Here is a 22,468-nt window from a genome sequence, read left to right as displayed (position 1 = left end):
CATCAAGCCATTTGTAGTGTTTCATCAACACACGAAATTCCTTTTTTTCCATTTTTTTCACAATAACAAAAGTAGCTTCACTCAAAATGCAATATCTCACAAACTAATAATCAGACAGCTGTCAAATTTATACACGTATCTTTTGAAGGTTGGTACTAACTGAAAATGGTATGGATTCAATTCTAGTGGCGCCCTCTCATAGAAACGATACGAACTTTTCAGCCGATCTGTTATTTTTGATAGCGGCAAAATAACTGCTTAACTGTCAAATTTTAACTAAATATTAAAATAAGGTTCTCAGCCGATAATATTTTAATTATTGGATTTATGATTGTCTAGAGCACACTTGAAGAGTTTTTCGCTTGCATCTACACTGCTAGCGCAAACTAATTAATTAAATACCGAAAATTGCCATCCTAAGTATAGTAAAAAAATAGTACGCAAACCCCTTCCGCTACTTGTGCTAAGGTTCGTACTTGAAGTAATTAACTTTTTCAAATAGAAACCTTTCGCATAACCCTACAGTAGAAGTTATTCTTTGATCTAACCGTTTCGAACATGATCCTGTCGTCGTTAAAATCGCTTCCAATAGGGCAAGCTGACGTTTTTCGTAAGAACCAACCCACTGTCAGATGCTTCTCTTGACACCATACTCTAAAGTAGGTTTCTTTGTTCCTTCCAAATGGACCTGTATCGAATAAGAAGAAGAAGAAGAAGCCTTCACACTTACCGATAATATTGGAGAAGGTCGTCTTGCCACTGGTTCCACCGATTCCACCGCTGCCCTGTCCGGGCTGACCTGATTCGAAGTTCCCCAGCTCGTGGATGGTGGATTCCGCTTCGCAGAGCAGATTGTTCAGATGCAGCCCGACGTTGTTGTTGGCCGCTTGAACTAATTGGCCGCCGATGTGGAGTGGAGGGGGAGTAAAAAAAACAAAAGATAGAAGTGAGAGTTTTGCATTTTTTATTTATATTTTAAGTAGCTGTTCCGCGGGCATCTATTAGGCAAGGGCATCTTTGTTCTTAATTTAGCATCCTCGAGCTCGTCAGCATCCTAGAGCTGCAGATGGTCGTGAGGCTTGAGATGTATTTAATTATCAAATTTAATTAAAAACTAATTATTCTCTTGGGAAATTTGAGCAGTCATCCTATTGGCCTCGATGACGTACGAAGTTAGTGCTTGTGACAAATACGTTGCCTGCTAACGAAGAACGAAGCTGTCTGTTATACGAAACGCAACAACCACCGAACGAGGCGTGCACCCTTGGTCTGTATCTGTGATGTTAATGTCGTGTACCGTACTTCCAACAAGCAAATGTACTTACTGGTGTGTGCATTCTCGATGGCCCCCTGCTGCAGCAGCATCTTCGTCATCGAACGATTATTACTCAGAACTGCAACGTCCAGGGGGGACAGGCCATCACTGTTCAAACTGTTGACGTCCACATCGGTGCTCTCGAGAATTGTCCGGGCCTTCTCCAGGTGCCCATGTTCAACCGCTGCGAACAGAGCTGCAATGGAAAGATAAAGATGGAGATAGAGCGATAGGACAAATTCAGATCACATCGCAGCCGGTTGCCTCCGATGGTAGACGACCACCCGGGGGGCTTCATGGAGACTACCATGTGTGAATACACTGGAAGGACCTCCAACTCCCAGTAAAGTAATTTACCTATTTTAGCTCTATCACATTCAATTATTGCTTGCTTCATAATCAAATAGTTCAATAGTTCGGTAAATTGTGCACTACACTAAAAACTAAAACATATAATCTATTTTGCCCTATGAGGCACATCAAGAGCTTCCTCTAATTGTATCAAGTATCCAATCTGGGTACGTCTTGAATCAAGACGAAATTGTGACACATTTAATTGCATTGGAGCAGAACTCGAACGAAATTCAAACCCATCAGCTGACCGATCCTGCTTTGGTTGAGTGCAGCCGGTCCAACAACGAGGGTGTTTAAGGGTAAAGAGATGAACAAATACCATTCGACCTAACCACGCAGGATCCACACTGGATAGAAAACCACAAAACGGATAGATTTAACTAAGAAATAAAATTCACACTGAACACAATAGCCAAGTAAAACACAATGCGTTTCATTAGGCGTCTAATTCATGACTAGCGATGCTAACCGTAAAGAATCGGATTTCACTTTACTAAAGAGCGATTCCATCGGAAGTAGAGTTTTTTAAATTGCAAAAATGCAAAATTTTAAAGAAAGGACCTTGTTTCGTTCGAATTTTGCTAAATTTGGTTCAATTGCTCCGCTCCCGAAACAGTGGTTTTTAAAAACAGTTATAATTTTCTTTTATTTCGAAAACGAAACCTGATATTAGATTTTCGAAAATTGTTGAAATGGTTTTTTTCAAAATTTTGAACCCAAAAGTACGGTATTTCTTTGAAAATTAAAAAAAAATAGATCAATCGAAATTTTGCTACATAAAGTGTTGGTTATTTCAAAATAAAGAAAACAGCCGCCAAAAGTCATCGTATTTTTGTGGATGCGTATGCTCTGACTGAACGAACGTGTCGGACGTGGTTTGCACGATTTAGAAAAGAAAAGTTTTGATTTGAAAAACGAAGAACGAGCCGAAAAGCCATCAAAGGTTGAAGATGAAGAATTGCAGGAATTGCTCGATCAAGTCCCTTTTGCAAACACGAGAAGAACTTGCTAAAAAACACTCGAAGTTTCTCAGCCAACGTTTATTGAATATTGAAAGGTAAACAATTCGGTGCCGTATGAATTGAAGCCAAGGGACGCCAAACTCCGTTTATTCACGCGTTTACAACTGCCTTCAATCAAAGAAATTTTTCGATGCCAAATGTCTTGGGAATGCATATAACGTCGAGATCTGTTGTATTCTCAGAATTTTTTTTAAATAATCGAATATTTTACAAGTGTAAGATAGTTGACTGAAATATAAATCAAAATAACTCCAGTTTTCGACGTTTCATGCTTTTATAAAACAAAACAAAAAACCGGAGAACTTTAAAAATTCGCGTAAAAAAATCACGAAACTTCGGAAGTTTGCCAAAACAAAAAAAAAAAAAACAAAAAACGAGTAACTTCGGAAATTCGCGAGAAAGAAACCGCATAAAGAAGATCTCAGTGTATTTGCTCGGTCTGGGCAACCAGTTCTTCTCCAAAAATGAACCGATTCGTGGATTGTGGCCAAATCGGTCGAACTTTTCAACAAAAAAAACAGTCTCCGTGAATCGCCAGAAAGATGGAAAAAGTAGTGGCTAGCGATGGACAACACTTTGAATATCTAATTTGTAATCGTTTTTTGTCAATAAAATTTCTAATTTCGAAGGATACGACACGAATTCATTTAATGTGTAATGTATACATTGTGTAAGTGACAGTAAAAGTTATTCCATCGTTCCGAAGATGGAGTCGGAAAACCAGCACCGATGTAAACTAATTTTGCTCATATGCTTTGAAAATACGGATCTTTCTCATCGTGCCATCAGCCGGAAGCAGGGTTAAAACAGATCTCCGTATAGAGAAAAAGGTCACAAGCGGGCAGTCCAAGCCTTGAAGAGGAATCCAAGCAGTTCGGTAAAAGGTGTGGCATTTGAGCAAAACGTTCGTGCAACGTGAACTAGGGCACTAGGGTGTCAACATTTTGGGGTCATCTATAACTTCGTATTCAAAAGTTTAAGCACCCAAAAAAACCAAATGTCTTAAAATTGCTTGAAACGTCGACTCTTGGATTCTGATGTCAAATACCTTGGAATAACCTGAAACGTCGAGATCTGGTGTAATCTCGAGATTTCAGGCAATTCCCAGAGTTTCGATTTATAAAAAAATAAACCACAGTATGTTAGTATTTTGTCATCCTACCAACTGCTTCCGTGTCTTAAATGTTCTCGTCGATGAGACTTTGGAAAATTTCGCTTTGTATCCGCTTCGGTCTTGGCCCTGCTTTCCTATATAGTCTTTTATGTCTGAAGCGGTACAAACGATTATTACTTTAAAGTTCCTAAATAGATGTAGATATGTTTGAGGGGCTGGGGTCCACTAGGAGATTGGTTGTACCTATTAGCTCTCTCCGGACAGTACCAGCCTAGATGCCGTGTGGAATCCGGCGGGAAAAAATGAACCAAGAATAGATCCACTGGGTTCCTGCTTCCATGTCGTAAAAGGCGACAATTGCAGGAGTTTCTTTTTCCTTTCAGTTATCAGATATTTTCAACGTTTCACTTCTGATTACTCTATTCTACTAAATTATCTCTTCATTCAACCTATTAATTTCCGTCTAGCTTCGGAGAAAAGTTTTATTTAGAATGTTTTCTACTTCTATGTTATTGATTGTCTTTCAGGATTATAAATTGAGCGATAAAAATCAACTATTGCGCAAATCCGTTGATATTACAAAGTTAATACAGAGATAACATATATAGGTATATTGAATGCAAAGTAAAGAAATACTTGATATTAATATTTCAAACAATAAATTTTTATTTTTCTCGGTGGCCGGCTGCCCAGATCAACCAATATAACCAATTAATAATTTTAATAAATAATTTAAATAATAAATCGGAAATAATAAAGAATCAAGACGCGTGTGAAATCTGTTGACCTTTATTTGGTGATTTTGAAACGTTCACTCGGGAAGTCAGTGAGTTTTGTGGTGCATCCGAGCATCTTGAAACCGGAACATACTGAGTCGTGCGCGAATACTACCAATACTGAAATTTTTACTAACAAATATCCTTCTCCCGTGACACATGTGGAGTGCCCAGTAGTATATACGGCCTGTAGTAACAACAAGTGTTGGACTAACATCCCTTCCCATTCCTTAGACGATCTACGTTCGAGCCTGGCCGGTGCCGGCACTGTACAATGAATTCTGGGATTGCCAGAAGATGTACATTAAAAGATGATTTACCAGTCCCAGGTCGAATCATCTAGGAACTCCCTGTACAATTTCAGCTAATCTCGATCAGTAACGGAGTAGCAACCAGGGGTGGTCGCTCAAGCTCAAGCTACATAGATGTAGATATGTTTGGTCTACTAACACTATCCATTCTAATCTGCTCTGATTATTTCTATCTTTGTCGAAGTTACGTTACATTTCCTTTTCCCCATTGCATCGCTTTTTTTACTATGCCGGAGAAACCTGTTAATATCTCAATGTGATAAATTATCAAGAATAAAGAAATAATAATAATTGCTATAACAATAATAAGAAATAATAATAGTGACAATCACAACAATAATAATAACAATAATATTTATTATAATACAATAATAATAATGATAATAATAAAAGTAATAATAAAAATAGAAATATTGTGACTTACCAAAAGTTAATATGTCATCAAATGAGTTATTACATGAAAATACCAATTTTTCGTCGTTTTACTGGGGCTCTTGATTTGTTTTCAATTTCCTTTTGGTATTCCTGTGGCACCCTAGGATTTTTCCGCTCCATATCGTTTTTGTATATAATCTTTTATTTTGATAGTTTCTCGTGATAAAAATAAAATAAAATCAGGTGTTAGTAAGCTTGTTAAATTATTTAATGTAAGGATGCGCATTTAACACTAGATTGCCCAGGAAAGTCACAATATGTAAACAATGGAAGGATTGCTTGAAATTCTGTGAACTTTTCTCATTCTTTATTTAACGATATATGCACCTAGGCACACTGCACTAGCTTTTATTTATTCTATCACAGTTTATATTATTGACTTTCTCTCTTTCAATCATTTTGACTGCTTTTGAGCAATTTAGGTCTAAACTAAGTTTTGGGCACGTGTTGAGTGTTGAGCACGCATCCAGGAAACAAGAACTACATGTATTTCGTGAAGAAATACTAAGTGTGATTGGATGAAATGGTCCACGTGAACCGTTCTCTTCCAGAAACAGATATCTCACACACTTAGTTAGAAGGTGACATCTGTGTCCAAGTTGGAGAAATCTAAGTACATTCAAACCTATCCCGATTTGAGAGTGTATTAATCAGTTTCGCCGTCATTGCAATTTGTAAACATTACTGATACCGAGCCGGATCGGAAAGGTTTGAAAGTTCCTAAACGGTTCATAAGATATCAATTTACTCCTATTCCTGATAACAATAGTCCTCCTTTTAGAATTAAATTCACCAAGTTCAGGACGAATATGATATATTAATATTCATCCCAATTGGATCAAAATAATTCAAATTGGTGACCAATTCCAGGCATAAGAATGCTCAAAACCACCTAATGACCTATTGTCAATTTCAAGCATTATTAGTCCTGTCCACTCCGTGATCGATCCAGACAACATAATAATTTTCATCTTTTACATTTATAAGCGAACGATCGATCTCGGTATGGTCCGACTTTGTCAATACGCGAAGTGTAAATTGACTCCCACCCCCATCCACCAAGCGGGAGTACGCGCCCTGTAGCTCATCATCTAAAGCCCAGGGATAAAAAACAGTACGCAGTATATGTGTAAAAAATACAGTAAAATACAGTACGGGTTAGTACGAGCGTTAGTTATATGAGAAAGGCATTATAGCACCGGTAGGTGGATTACAACAGGTTTTGCTATGTTAAACATGCTCCATTTCTCTGCGTGTCCATGAGGAAACATATTTTGATGGCAACGATTTGTTTTAGTGTTGTTAAGACGTAGAGCCTAACGGGAAAAACAGATTGGAAAATTGACATACGAATGCAGCTATGTAATGAAAACTGCAGAGGCGGGACTCGTGCCGGGGAAATTGTTTGTGCAAATTAAACTACCCTGCTTATGAAAACACATGAAGAGAAAGCCCAATTGGCTAGAAGAACCAAGCATGCCTCGCTTTACTTGGCCGCCACAGTATTCACGGAACGACCGGCTCTGCGCCTAATTCGTATTACTGTTTTTGAATTAGTTGATTTTAACAACAAAATTTCCAAAACAATTATAAAATTAGTTAAAATTGAGAATTTATTTGGCTGAAAAAAACTCTTATTTTTAGAGAATGTGTTTAGTTGGCGAATATTCTGGACACAAACCAGCACTATTTCAATCCAACACGAAATTCTCATTGACAACTAATTTTGTTATTAAAATCAGAAAATTTGTTTCTATTTATCTATCATCATCATAACTGAAAGACAGCACAAAGAAAACAAAAATAAAATTGGTTTTATTAACAAGTTTATTAGCCAAAAACTCATGAGAAGTGTCAAAGCAAAACAATCCATTAAAAAGCTAAAAAGGACAGTCTTGTTGAAACTGCTTGCAAATTGTTTTTCGCATTTGTTACGATATATTCATATTTAAATTTCTAAACCGATATGTAAAAATGACGTAAACTGTTAGTGGAAATAGTGCTCAAAGTTTTCAGTGAGAGAGTCGATTTCGCGAAGTCGAATGAAGAAAACAGCGATTTAGAAGCAAATTTTTTAAAAAGAAGTTTATGTTTCGCTTATGTCTTTTTCTCCAATGCAACATTCTATTTATACCTGCTAGTATAGAAAGGACAACAGCGACTTAAATTTTTTGCGACAGTAGTGTGCCATCATTACGGTGTTAACGTCTTTTCGGTGACATAGCGCCATATAGCTGCAAATTGCAGAAACCAATTCAACCATCTATGTTGGTTGAAAACAACGTTTTATTTCTCTAATTCAACTAAAAAATTATTCGAATGGAAATGAAGTGTGCCTTAGCTAAGAAATGACAGCACGTTTAATTGGTGAATTCAACTAAAAAAATAGCCATTTCAACAAATATTTTATTATCATTAAAAAAATCTAAATTAGCAAAAGTAAGATTTTTTTTTAGTTATCTCAAAAAATAACTAACAAAAATCAGAAAATCAACTCATTTTTTCGCCAAAATGCTGATTACGGTCTTTCCGTGTAGTCCTATATCTATGGAAACAAAATCAACAGAAAACCAAGCAGAATAGCGAGGATAACCTTGTGCCATGTGGTTTCATTACATACTTGCATTCACAAGGCATTTTTCTAATCTGTTTACCCCATTTGATACTTATCAAAATTAAAAACTAGCTCAAAACGGCTCTATACGTCTGAACTAACTAAAACAAATCGTTGACATTAAAATATGTTTTAATTACATATGTAAGTTCCGTTTTGTATGTATTCAAGGCGTTTATTTCCAGCTACAATTTTCTTCTTGAGCACTGCGTTACGATAATGTTCTCTGTCCGCTGAAAGTCATTATAAACGACATCAAATTAATCAATTCAAAAGGAATTGATTGTTACTCGGAGGTCTGCTCAATTAAATTAATTAATTGATTATCAACCCATTCATCACAACGAGCAGCAGCGCACATATCAATCATAACACTTTGGATTGAAGCATAAAACAGTTATTCAACACCGGCCTCGATGGATTAACCTTTGGAAAACGAAAACGATTACCGCGAAAATTGGGAATCGAACTGAGTCAATTAATTCAAGCAAAACGGGTTGATTTTAAAATAAAATAGAATAAAATAAAATAAACCAAACGTACCATGCAAGTGAATATTGATCTGTGTCATCCTATCGAGCTGGGCTTGGGCCATTTTGTGCTGTTTTTTGGTGATTTTCTGCTTCCAGTAGGGATGATGTGCGCCGGCCGAAGCGCTCCGGTCGCTGGATATCTTTCCGGTCGTTGCCAACACATCGATTCCACCGTCACTTCCGCCGAAGCCGCTACCATTCGAAACGTTATGATTGTTGTTGTTGTTGTTCGTCTCGATGAGACTGCCGATGCGGTGGTTATTGGGCTTAGGGCTGTGCGTGGCACCGCTTTCGTCATCGACGGAACTCGTCGAGAGGTGACGTGTTTTTTTGATGATTTTCGGTGAAACTTGGCGTTTGCTGGGAGGCACGGCCGGTTGCGATCCCGGCGGATGCTGTTGGTGTGGAAGGAGAAATTCCATCTTTTTCGTTTGAACCGAACTGAGATTCGGTGAGCTGGCGCTGGTCATTCGGCTTAAATTCCGGGTACGTTCATCCTCCACCGTAAGAACTGCCGGAACCGATAGGATTGACGGAGTAGGCGATGAAACTGGCGGGTGGGTGCTTTCGATTGTGCCTGCATCCGCGGATACAGTGGAAGCTTGGTTCGGTTCTACCGGAAACCGTTCATCGCAACGTTTCACGGTTGGACACGGCGGAAGCCCTACGGTCGACAGCGAACGACTCACCAGGTCCGGTAGACTGATTTCTATAGAACAAATAAAAAAAACAAACAAACGAAACGAAATGAAGAATAATATGTATGAAAATAAAGCAAAACAAATCGAGGCAATTAAAATTAATCTAAAAAATAAATAAAAGTCTTAACAGAGGCAAACGATTCTGATTCTCCGGTGACCTTGACACTGCATCACTGCATCAGTGGTGTAAGGTCAAATGGTGCAGGAATTATGAACACTTCTCCTTTTACCACGTCGAAATTATCCGCGCTGTAATTGCCGTGCTCGGAGCTCGGATCGTCCACCTCTGATTGACGGTGAATGGATGCCCGGAATATTTCCGTCGACAGCAAACAGGAGGGAAGTAACATTCCTGACATAGCAATGGGTCCTTTTTGGAAAGCTGAATACGTTTTTTACAATTTTTTTTTGTTTCAACCTGGGATGAGCACCACCATGCTCAACATGTCCGTCGAGAAATACCCTTTTGCTACTGACATTCGCCCTGCCCGACCGACCGACCGAGGACAACAGTTGACAGTTCATGGCAAGGGTTAATTGGCTACGTGTACGAGAAGTGCTTGAATGCGGTTTTCGCTCTGCTGCTGCTGGGACGCTGCGTATTCTGTGCGCGCCTCGGGGAATGATTCCAGCGGAAGAATTATGTGCTAATTGTCATTTCGGTGTCACTTGTGGTAACGGGACAACTGCCACTATAAACAGATCAGTCATTTTTGTGGCCGCCCATGATGCAACGTTATTGTTTTCAGTTGATGCTAATGCTATTAAACATAAAACATGTATTTCAGTTCGGGTTTACATCTCATCCAAGTCATTCGATAAAACAAAACCGCTTACGTTGGGGACAGAAGAATCCAAGTACAGTATTGTGTAGTGAACAATAGACCTCGAAAATGAGTGAACCAAACGAACAAAAGCTACCGCCGGTACGAAAGAATACAACAATTGTTGACTTCAGACAGTGCAAAATTCGACCTTCGATACGAGAACTTGAAGGTTTGCTTAAGGAGCAAATGCATCTTGACATTAAACGTGTGTATTTACTTCAATGCAATAAAACCAATAATGTTGTTTATATCCAGTTCTATAAAGAGTTAGATGCAATTCAATTCGCTAAAGACAATAATAATGTGCACTATGTGGAGCATGAAAATATCAAGTACAACATTCCAGTATATATGGAAGATAGTGCTATAGAAGTGCGTGTGCATGATCTTCCCTCAAGCGTCATCGATCCTTATATTCGCAAAACCATGTCCCAATACGGAGAGATTCTGTCTATCGAAAAAGAAAAGTGGAAGAATTTTTTCCCCGGTATTCTAAATGGCGTACGTTTGTTACGCATGCGCTTGAGGAGGCCTATACCTTCTTATGTGACATTCGGTCTGGATACAAGAATACCGTGTAAATCACTTGTTACCTATGACAATCAAATGGCCACATGTCAATATTGCCAAAAAGCTGTTCACTATGGTAAGCCATGTGATAAACCGGACAAGGAGACAACTATACCAAAGGACAACGGTGCTTCCTTTACACCAACCCCAAGCAACCCCAGTACACCTGTGACAGTCACCAACAACGAACCCTTCAACGAAATTATCCAACGTATCCCCTATAGAACAAAGTACACCAGCTGCAATTAACAGCTTACCATTTAACCAAGCAGCAACTGCAAACAATGTACAACAAGGCGCATCTACAGCAACTAGTAACGAAATCAACAACAATACCACGGCAATGGATGACGAGACGAAACACGAACAAACTGGCCCTCAATCCTCGCAGGAGGAAAATGGAAGCTCCTCTCCCCCTAGAAAAAGGGTGACAACGAGATCCAATACAAAAATAAATTTATCTAAAAACTCAGCTAAATCGGCCACGTAAAGCTTGTACGCAAATAGGCCTGAATAAAATATCTTTTAAATAATAATTATGTGAACATTTTGTAATTAGAATTTATCAGGCTGTAAACCTTCACTAAACTTATTATTTTCGCTTCCGATTTGTATATTTCAACAGACAGGTAATTCTAATAGGACTTTTGTAAACTTTTACACGTTTTCGGTACATTTTGTTCCAATTTAAACGACCAGAAGATGGATGACGCAATCACTCTTGTTTGAAGCGAAATTCGCACTGCGAACGTCCCGCAGCAGAACTGCTTCCTGTGAGGATTGATTCAATACTGAAGCAATTTTCGTGAAGGGATTTTTTACTTTTACGTGATTTCATTTGCCGCTTGTTCACAAAGGGCTCGTAAAATAGCAACATAATGAATTTTAATGTTGATAATTTCATTTCGGATTTGCATGTTTCAGTGAAAGAAACTAACAAAAAGCTATACGGGATTTATTTCTGGTTTCCAGAAGGGCCGAATTGAGGAATTATTTACAATATCAAATATTGTTTGGAGCATTTTTCTCGAACGCGAAGCAGTCAAATTCTGGCTTTATTTGCACTCGCTTGGTGCGAAGTTCGCACTGCGGAAAGCGAACAAAACTAATCAAATTATTCTGGATTTGCCCTAAGCTGATGATTTTTTCCTCCGATTTGCAAAGAAGTAGTCTTTATAGTTCTTTATATAACATTTAGAGCTCTTAGAAGGGTTGATTTTGTATAATGTTTCCCACCGTTGTTCAATTTTCGTTGTATTTTGCTTCAATGCAAAATACAAACACCTGGACGATGCAATCACTCTTGTTTGAAGCGAAACTGCGAACGTCCCACAGCAGAACTGCTTCCTGTAAGGATTAATTCAATACTGAAGCAATTTTACAAGATAACAAAAGATATTTACGATCAAGACCTTATCACTCTCTAAGAGGATAAATTTTGAAAAGGCGCCCCATAGTAAAGTAAGTTGTATTTATGGCAAAAGATGAAAATAAAATAAAATTAGAGGCAAGTTAAATACCAAACCCGATGTAATAATCCGAACAAAAGGAGATGTTAACATGATTTGGTTTCAGAAACAGCGTTAATGCCCAACTGGAGCATCAGGTGATTTCAGTAACCTATGGCTAATGGACGATTCATGAAGATAAACTACAGCCATTAGAATTTTTGTCTGTCAAAATAAGCTCTAAGAATAACTTCTGATTTGGGTAATTTAGATTCTTATTTTATGAGATAAAATCCGAACAGATAATCTAAAACGTTCTTCGGTTATGTTTATTTTTGTAGAATAAAGGATCCTATAATTGAAATCTCTTCCAGTCTACGACGTTTGCCAGGTTCGTTGAGAATCTATGTCACGTTATGCTTGTGTTATATGCTATGAAATGAGAATACTTTTTCAAATGGATTTTCATGAGTTCCTTCTCTCTCGCTCTGTATATGATTTGTTACCACCAGATAAAAAAAAAAGAAAGCTGTTCGTTTACGGTGGTTGGACAATATTCCATTTGCATAGATTCCAGCTACTTCGTTAGTCTTGCGTGTAGGATGAAGCATATTTTTAGCACATGATTTATATGCATGCTATGGAGAATATTAACTACCAGTATAGATATTTTCACGTTTCATAGCTCTGCTGCCTTCAGAAGCCAGCTCTCAGCTGTTATAAGCTAAAATGAATAAAGTTAAGCTTCTTGCACTTTTTGAATGCAGTTTTGCGTGTATTTAAATCAAATGTGCATTGTTTAGCAAACTTCATTATTTGCAGAATGATTTGCGATGTGTTTAGGTTTCTTCTAGGATTAAATTTTTCGGTTCCTTCCAGGATCAAAATACGAACACCGGACTGAAATAAGTTTATTTGGTCATCGACTATCAAATATGCAAACCCGATTAATTTATACGAAATTGACATTTTTACACTTATCACCCTGTATCTCCTGAACCGGAAGTCGGATCTGATTAAAAAACAAGTTTTATGGTATCTAAATAATATTCATGTGAATATTAGATGGAAGAAATCGGTTCAACCATCTACGAGAAAAATGAGCGTCATTATTTTAATTTCGTTACATATATCATCCGGTAGTTTCGGAACCAGGAGTCGGATCCAAATGAAATTCAAGAAAATGGGAGCATGGGAGCAGGAACTTCAAAATCAGCTGATTGGAACGTAAACAAACAATCAGTAATGCAATTGTTTTACGGTTTACCTCGTTTATTGCACGAAAATTAGTGATTTTTGGGTCAACTCTCTTACAATAACTTATCGGTTTAGCTAAAATACAGCAGACAGTGTATTGGGACATCAAGTGCAGGTAATTTTCACAATTTGAGAGTCACGATGAGTATCAAAACATCGCAGTGTTTGGGGCTCAAAACACGAGGGGCCCAACGTAATCAGTGTACTTTCAAAATGGCTGGTGCTCACTAATCGGTGTCAGATGGCTGACTCCACCACATTTTTTCACGATTCTACAGCCCCGCCTACTTGGTTCGAGAAGAATTCCATATGCCAAGATTGCTGGGTGCGGGTTCAGGTGTTTTTATCCACATAAACATTCATGCATATTTGATTGGATTTCAAAATAGCATCGGTTATCGATTTCCATATTATCCTCTTTAAACGAAGCCCGGTAGGTAATTTAATGCTTCTTTCGTGCTAAGCAGAAGGTCGCGTTTCCATAAATGCTTTACCAAAGGAGGCGCATGGTCGCTATATGAAAATTAAATAGTGATACTTAAATACTTGGCGTACAGTTCCTTTAGCTAGAAAAGCAGCACCCATGACTGTTTCGGAATTACAATGATGAGAACCAGCAGATTGAAACGTGTAATAAAACATCGTCCTACTAAAGCCGCTGGTCAAAGATAGATGCCACGTCTGTCGGAACTTTGAAAAACTGCAAGTGAGCTGAGTGCTTGTGAACCAACAGTACGCTACTCTTGATTTCCGGTGCATCAATCTGTCTCAGATTTTTTATTTTTTTCATCCCCGAACAAAGATCAAATGGACCCTCTTTCCGGCGTCCGTTGCATTTGCCCTTTTCTGCTGAGCGGACGGACGACGGATCAAAATGATGAACTTGTGTGTGCCTCCTCCAGCATCAAAGCTAAACAGGTTTCCGTCTCGCAAATCGGATGAAGCTTTCCGGTTCGATGGAAATCGATTAAATGTGTTCAGTCAGCAAGCAGCTTCAGGAGATACATGAAGTAAATTAAATTTTATATGTTCTACCGTGTCATCGTCAAGAGTGACGGGGTAGAACAACTGTTAGAGGGTAGCACAAACAACAAGAATGAATCGAGTATGTAGCGAACTCCTGGAAAAGTTTATCCTCGGAGAAGAAAGTAGACTGCTCAGAAAAAACGGCGAACCGTAGGGTTGCAATTCCATTTATCTTAAAACCTAAATGTAGGCAATGAAACGAGAGGTCAACTGTTTCAAAACTACTCCGCCTGCATGCCTGCCAAATGAGTGAAAAAGAGTTGTGACACAGAATAAATATTGGATATCCAGAAAGAAAAAAAAAACTTGACAGAAATGATGCTTCATTCATTCATTCCGATGAAAGCTCCAACGACACGTTTTAAACAACGTGCACAATATGAGCACATAACGATCACACGCCCCATTCGGCCGCCGAGTCCTTTGACTGCAGTCGTGGCTACTTTTAGAACGACTCTTGGAATTGTCAATGAGTTTGCTCCTCGAATGCACTTTAGTCCACCCCTTCACGTTGCCGGTATCCGACAGCTCCGACAGTTCCGTCGTAGACCGGCAGGCCAGCCGTCGTCGGTGAACCGGATGTTTCGAAATAGATGTAACAGCTTTCCACGAACTTATGCCGGGATTTTTCTTCTATACGCTGTGCTTAACTAAAATTTATCGTCATCGTTGTCGGTGCTGTCGTTATTGTTTTTCTTCTTCTTCTTCTTCTTATCCTGCCTGTGCTCATTTCTTAGCAAGTGCAACCCATGGGAAGTATTCAGTTAGACGTACATATATTGGCTCCATAAATTATAGGAATAAGTTCGACATGGTGACTGTGGTGGAATCTACTTTGTGATGATAAGACAGACAAGGCTAAAATATAAAACTGTGGGGGTTAAAGTTTCTCCCGACAGAATGCATCGTAAGCATCGGCAAGAATGATGCGATGGAGAATCAGGATTCCACCGGAGATCGGGAATCCTCAAGAAAGCAAAGTGAGCGATGTGAATCAATCTAAGCTTTCCGAGCATCGTGTGGTGCGGTAGAGAGAGAGAGAGCGAGACAATTTACTCGATCTTTTCCGTTTCAAGCGTTCTGGGAAAGAAATTATTTAAAAGAAGAGCATAATTAAAAACTAGCAGCGAAGACTCGGTAATGCTTGCCAAGGAAACAATCAAAAGTTGTCTCTGTGTAATCATACTTGAAAAACTCAACTTTAATCCATCTAGTGGTGTAATGATGGTGATTGCATGAGCGTTTGACTATGAGAAAGCTCTGTTCATAGTGGGTGCCGCGTTTGTTTACTGTTGACCAAAAACGAGAACATGTTGACGATTCTGAGCAGTGTTAGGCCATGTTTATTGTAAGCAATTGAACTGAACCACAAATTCAAAATTTCCGTAACTAATTTGCAACTTATTAGCAACAAACTGTCCACTGAGATTCGAATTATTTTTAAACTTGTTTACGAGAGGTGCTTCGTTAATTTCATATGATTTTAGTGAAGTATTAAAAAAAATGAGCAACAAATTAAGAACTCTGTAACTAATTAGAAACTTCTTTTTCGATTTGTTTCCAAGTTTAGGAGGAGTACTTCAAAACTATTAGCAACAAATTCAAAATTACTGTAACTAATTAACAACTTATTAGCAACGAACTTTCCACTGGGATTCAATTGGTTTCCGAGCTTACTTTGGAGAGGTACATCGTTAACTTCATAGAAACTTAGCGAAATACTAAAAAAATAACAACATTACAGTTACTAATTAGCAACTTGTTGGCAACAAACTATTTACTAGGTTTCGATTGGTTTTCAAGCTTATTTTGGACTTCATATGAACTTAGCGAAGTATTCGGAAAACAAAATTAGCAACAAACTCAAAATTACCGTAACTAATTAGCAACTTATTAGCAAACAAACTAACCACTTAGGTTCGAATTATTTTCAAGCTCTTTTAGGAGAGATTTATTTCATAAGAACTTAGCAAATTACTCAAAAAATATAAAATAAATCTAGCAACAAATTCTAAATTACCGTAACTAATTATCAACAAACTATTCACTGGGTTTTGATTTGCTTTCAAGCTTATTTAGAAGGCTTGCTTCATTAATTTGATATGAACTTAGCGAAATAATCAACAAAAACTAAAAGAAAAAAGACCACAAAATTTAAAATCTGCGTAACTAATTTATGACCTTCCAAAAATGCTTGTAGAAGAAATAAAATAGCAATTATATAAAGATTCGTGGAATATAAAAAACAACCGAAAAGACAGAAATCCATAATTATCTCAAAAACACAAAAAAGAACGAGGTAAAATCACAAAAAAAAAACTGAAAACAAGCAGATTTTGAGGCAGAAATGATGTAAAAAGTTTAAAATTTAAATACGAAAAAGAAAACATAGTTCAATTGAAGATTGGAGAAACAAATGATAGAAAAACGAACGATAGAAAATACAACAAAAACTGGAGATATGATAAGCAAAAATTATAGTAGGCAAACATAGAAATTATGCAGAATTCGTGGAAGAGAAAAAACAAGCACAGAAAAATAAAACGAGATTTAAAATGAAAAAAAGACTGAGAATACATGAAAACTTATAAAACAGTATTGATATTAGGCAGGAATGAGAGAAAAGAAAACAGAATAGACAAAGAAGGAAAAAAACAAAAATACAAATAAAAACAAAGAAATTGAAACGGAAACGACAGATAAAAATAATAGAAATAACAACAACAGCAACAGGGAATATGACCAGCCAAAAAAGGCTGAAGGAAATTAGCAAAAGTGACTAACAGATGTAGTAGAAATGACAGAAACAAAATCAGAAAAAATAATATCGCAAAACAAAGCAAACGAAGGAAATTAAAGGAATTGTAAAAGAGGCTTAAAGAAAAAATAAAGAAACAACGTAACAAAGAGGAATTTTTGCGTCGATATGTGACAATGGATGAAACATGGATTCATCACTTCACTCCGGAATCAAAAATATCGCATTTTGAGTGGACAGCAACTGGTGAACTTCGTCCAAAGCGCTAGAAAGCATAACAATCGGCAGGAAAGGTTATGGCCTCGGTATTTTGGGATGTGCGTGGTGTAATATTTATCGAGTATCTTGAAAAAGGAAATACCATTAACAGTGAATATTATTTGGAGTGTAAACGGAGCGTTGGAAGCCACATTTGGCTCCCAGCGACTACTGGCTGTTCGCAGACCTGAAAAAAATGCTCGCCGGCACGAATGAAGAGTTTATCGCTGGAACTGAGCCCTATTTTGAGGCAAAAGATAATGAATAAAATTAATGTTGAACCAAAAAAATCGTGTTCTTTTTGTTAGGCCCGGGACTTTTCAGCCCATGGTGGGACCATCATCATCCATGTGTTATGAGGCCATAAGACCTTTCGTTTAACATCCAAGTTGGTGAAAATCGATTCAACTACAGAGTAGGCCATTTAAAGTGGAAGCATCGGGCTGAAAATTTTCAGCTTCTTTTCACTTCTCAATTGTGAAAACCATCATCATGTGAGACGAAGAACATTTCACGTTAAATTGATGCGTCAATAAGCAAAATTGTCGGTTCTCTGCCACTGAAAACCCGTAACTAATTAAAGAACAACCTCTATACGATCAAAAAGTTACAGTTTGGTGTGGTGTTTGTGCGGATAAGGTGATTGGTCCATATTTTCTCCCAAGACGATGGTGGAGCAACGAAAACTATTAATGGCGATCGTTATCGTGCCATGATATATGATTTTGTGATGCCCATTGTTCGTGAAAAGAATTTGAATGGCTACAGGGATGAACAGAACGGTGCAACATGCCATACAGCAGCAGTGGGTCTATGGCTACAATTTTCGGTCGTTAATCGAAAACCGGGAGCCTGGAAGACCGAAATTAATTTGTTTTGTCGTCTACTGACAATGACTACCGATTGGAATAGTTTTGAGGCGAGTTTAGAAATTATTTTATGTTTTTTACTTCGCCATTTTTAGTGGCGGTATGAATATTTTAAAAATCTTCACCCAGTAATTTCGGAACCGGAAGTCGGATCCGGACGATTGTCAGGAATTCAATATGGGCCTTTCATTTTAACCTGAGTTTGTGCATCGCTGAGAAAAATAAGTGAGATCCATTTTAGAATATATAACCACCATTTCCGGTGCTTCCAGAATCGAAAAAACAAGAACCAGGGTAGCCGAAATAAAAGATTAGAAATAAATTTACGATTTTTGTTTCACCGTTTCAAGTAACGGTATCAAATTGTTAACACATTTTACCCTATAATTCCGGAACCGGAAGTCGGACCCTGATGAAGTTTGGGGATTTTGTTTGAGACTATGAGACCTTTCATCTAAGATTGTTAAAATCGGTCACGCCAGCTCTGAGAAAAGTGAGGAAACTATTTGAAATAGGATTTTTTTTCACCAATCACCTGTAATTCCGGAACTGGAAGTCGAATCCAAAATTAAGTTTGTGAGAGTCAGTTCAGCCGTCTTTGAGAAAAGTTAGTGCACTTATTTATTTTTTTGGCACATATCACCCTGTTATTCCGGAACCGGAGGTCGGATTCGGAAAAAAATTCAGGAACTTTTGTGGGATTCTTTCATTTAAATCTAAGTTAATTAAAAACCGGTTCAGTCATCTCCGAGGAAAGTGAGTGGAAAAAAATGTTACATACATGCATACACCCACACATACAGACATTTTACGTACTCGACGAACTGAGTCAAATGGTATATGACACTCGGTCCTCCGAGGCTCCGTTCAAAGGTCGGTTTACACAGTGATTGCATAGCCTTTCTATGGTAAAAAAAAGGTAAAAATAGCTGTAAAATATCAAAATAAATCTAAATCGAAATGCAAATAGATAAAAATGTTTTTTTTTCAAATATTTTGTTCAGAAACAAATGCTCCCACTTTAAAAGGCCCACACCTTGTATGCTTGGGAAATCGAATTGAGGTTAGTTTTTTTTAGTCATTTGACGTTTATTTCCAGTAGACAAATATAGCCAAAGCCGATTTGTTTTACTATCAACTGACAAGATCTATTTTATTAGTTATTGGAACAGTTTTGTAGACTTTGTACGATCTTTGCAGCATCGCATTAAATAACGGTTTGAATTTTTCGACACTTTCCATCTTATATCTCCGCAACCGGTAGTCGGAAATGGACACAATTTCTTAGCAGGTTGTGTGATCTATATAATCTTGCATTTTAATCTAAGTTTGCCAAAATCGGTTAACCAGTTTTCGATGAAATCTAGTACACTTTCCTTACATTTGGTAGATATTTTACCCCGTCAATCCGAAACCGGAAATTGGATTTGGATAAAATTCAATAGCAGCCTTTAGAGATGTAAAGCCTTTCATGTGGATTATCGTATGCGAAAATCGTAGCAGCAACTCCGGAACCGATAGTTGGATCTGAATAAGATTTTATAGATGACTGCTTCAATCAACATTGGCGAAAAATCGGTTCGGTGGTTTTCGAGAAAACCAAGTCAACTTTGGTCCATTCTTTTGCAAATTTATCAGTAAATTTTATACCCATGAAATTGAAAATATTTCACTCATTGCGCTGTAATACCGGAACCGTAAGTCGGGTCTGGTTCAACTTTTCGGGGACATTTAAAAAAATTTCCAGACCTTTTATTTGCATCTCAGTTTGGAAAAATTGATTTAGAAACTTCCGAGCAAATTGATTGCTCATTTTCTCAAATATTTGCTCATATTGCCTCGTAATTCCGGAACCGGAAGTCGGATCGGGATAACATTTAATAGCGGATCTCGAATCTGAATAAAATTCATTATTAGATTTGCAAAAAATGATTCATAATCGAGTGCACTTTTTCCAGTTTGATGCACATTTTTATTTACAGTGGAAGTCGGAGCCGAATAAAACCTTACATTTGTTGTTGGCGAAAATCGGTTCAGCGGTTTCCGTGAAAATTTATTGCACTGTTTTTGATTCTTTTGCACGTTTTACTTCGCCGATCCGGAGGCGAAAGCTGCTCCCCCATAGCCGGTTATGGGACCCAAATACCTTTCATTTTTATTTTAGTTTTGTAAAATTGCTGCAGTGGTGTTAGAGAAAGTCCATTTTTAGATATTTTATCTCGTTACTCCGGAACCGGGAATCGAATCCAGGCAAAATGTTTTTAGCTGCCGCTTTTTTTTGTTGATCCGTAACCAGAGTTGCTTTTAATAACCAGCTATGAGACCCCAAGACCATTGGTTTGAATTTGAGTATGCGAGAATGGTTTCAAGGGCTTCTTAGCTTATTGAGTACACTGTTTATGCTTATCCTGTTACTTCGGAAGCGGAAGTCTGATCTGGATAAAATTGCATTTTTCTTCATTTTTATACAAATAATCCCGTCAATCCGGAACCGGAAGTCTGATAAAATTCAGTGGTGTTCAAGAAAATTGAGTGCATCGTCTCGTAACCGTAACCTAACCCCTAAATGACCACACCTGCATAGGCCAGAAATAGTCGAAATCACGTTTTCGTTCGGCATGTCAGAAAAGACATTGCACTTCGTTGCAAAATAAAAAGTGTTCTGTAAGTAGCAGAAACTTTACGTCTGCTTAGCGGTTCAAATTGAACTGCCGAGTTTAGCACTAAGCAGTTCAATTTGAACTGCTCTGCACTGATGAGTCAAACACGAAACGTAAAAATAATGAAAACGGTTATGTGCCCTAGCACAAAATTTGGCTAACTCCTAAATGACCATAAGACTTTGATTTGAAGCAAATTAAAAAAAAAACAGTTCAGTAGTGTCCAAGAATATCGAGTGCACTTTCTTCATTCTTTTGCATATTTTACCCCATCAATCCGGAACGATAAGTCGGATCTGGATGAAATTAAAAAGCAGGACATTTTTATTTCAAATTTCACTTTGTTACTTCGGAACCGAAAGTAGAATCCGGACAAAAATGTAAAGACGGCTGGGACCTTTGATTTCAAGATCTTAGATTTTAATTAAAAATTGGTTCAGCAGAGTCCGAGAAAATCAAATACTCTTTACTTTCCTTTTTCTGCACGTTTTACTCCGATGATTCGGAACCGCTAGTAGGATCTGGATAAAATTCAATAGCAGGTTGAGGAACTATAAGACCATTAATTTATATTTTTGTGTTCAGTGAACATTATTCTAACGGTTTCCGACTGAATTGAGTCCAGTTTTTCACAATTTCAGCACAGCTTACTTCTTTAATCCGGAAAAACTGCTCCTAAAAGCGAAAAATGCTACTAATATGTTCGAAATGTTGTCAAATACTATGCAAAATGCCCAAAGAAGGACCGCTTGTTGATCGATATTGTATTCTGAAAGGATCATCAATAAATGACATTGTATAACCTAAATAAATCTTTTTCTTTTCCAAACTCGGTAAAAAACTGGCGGAGTTATTAAATATTTAAATAGGTCCTGCTTAGATGGCGCACAGTGTACTGCGCAGTGGTGTCGTTTCGGTCAGTTCGCCAGGCTTAGAGAATACTAATTAATCTTGTTTATTCTTCCTTTCAATGAAAATAGAAATTCTGATAAATTTTACTGGTTATTTTAAAAGTCGCTTGAGAAGATCTTGAATCTAATCCGACTGGTACAAGAAGAAGAGGAACACTGCGAGCAAGGTGGATCGATCAAGTGGAGGGTGATCTCAGAAGCATCCGTGCCTTGAGTGGCTGGCGACGAGCAGCCATGGACCGAGTTATGTGGAGACGTATGCTTGATACAGCAAAGGACACCCCAGGCCTATAGCTGTCAGGTAAGATAAGTTGAGAAGATTCTAGTGATACATCAATAAACAGAATCAGAAGAGCAACCAGAACGTTTCAACAGTACAGTACCACATGCCACACTGCACGAGATACCATGCAGCAAATGGAATCCAAATCGTCTATCCTGGCGTCGTAAGACCGTTTGCGAAGAGCTATGTCTTTAGTCTGGCGGACAAGTCAAACACGATGGCCACTTGATAGCCAATATAAGACGTTTCACAGGGGAGACGTCCTGCAGAATGAGTGAAAAAGCATGCAAGTGGAGCTCATTTTATTGGAATGGAAATAAAAATTTGAACAATTTGAAGTAAGAGAGAATTGTAATGAGGTATTTCCTATTAATGTATTCGCTACGAAACCTACATCCAATCAATATTTCGTTCAGATAACAACTA

The 22,468-nt window shown here is 37.8% G+C and overlaps 1 protein-coding gene across 10 annotated transcripts in view; it reads right to left on the bottom strand.

The window, feature by feature from the left end:
• The window catches only part of LOC131435385 (ankyrin repeat and fibronectin type-III domain-containing protein 1-like), a 320,760-nt gene that overhangs the window by 31,357 nt on the left and 266,935 nt on the right, over window positions 1-22,468 (bottom strand). For 9 of the 10 annotated variants that reach the window (XM_058603210.1, XM_058603219.1, XM_058603229.1 and 6 more), the window contains 3 exons: window positions 8,485-9,183; window positions 1,326-1,511; window positions 731-892 (listed from right to left, as the gene is read on the bottom strand). In XM_058603210.1, coding sequence (XP_058459193.1) covers window positions 731-892; window positions 1,326-1,511; window positions 8,485-9,183 — 1,047 coding nt within the window. The remainder of the gene's footprint in view (window positions 1-730; window positions 893-1,325; window positions 1,512-8,484; window positions 9,184-22,468) is intronic. The other variant, XM_058603290.1, reaches the window with a different exon arrangement.

Source organism: Malaya genurostris, chromosome 1 (assembly GCF_030247185.1).
Source record: "Malaya genurostris strain Urasoe2022 chromosome 1, Malgen_1.1, whole genome shotgun sequence".
In the NCBI taxonomy this organism is placed as follows: domain Eukaryota; kingdom Metazoa; phylum Arthropoda; class Insecta; order Diptera; family Culicidae; genus Malaya; species Malaya genurostris.
This window is presented reverse-complemented; position numbering and strand designations above follow the sequence as displayed.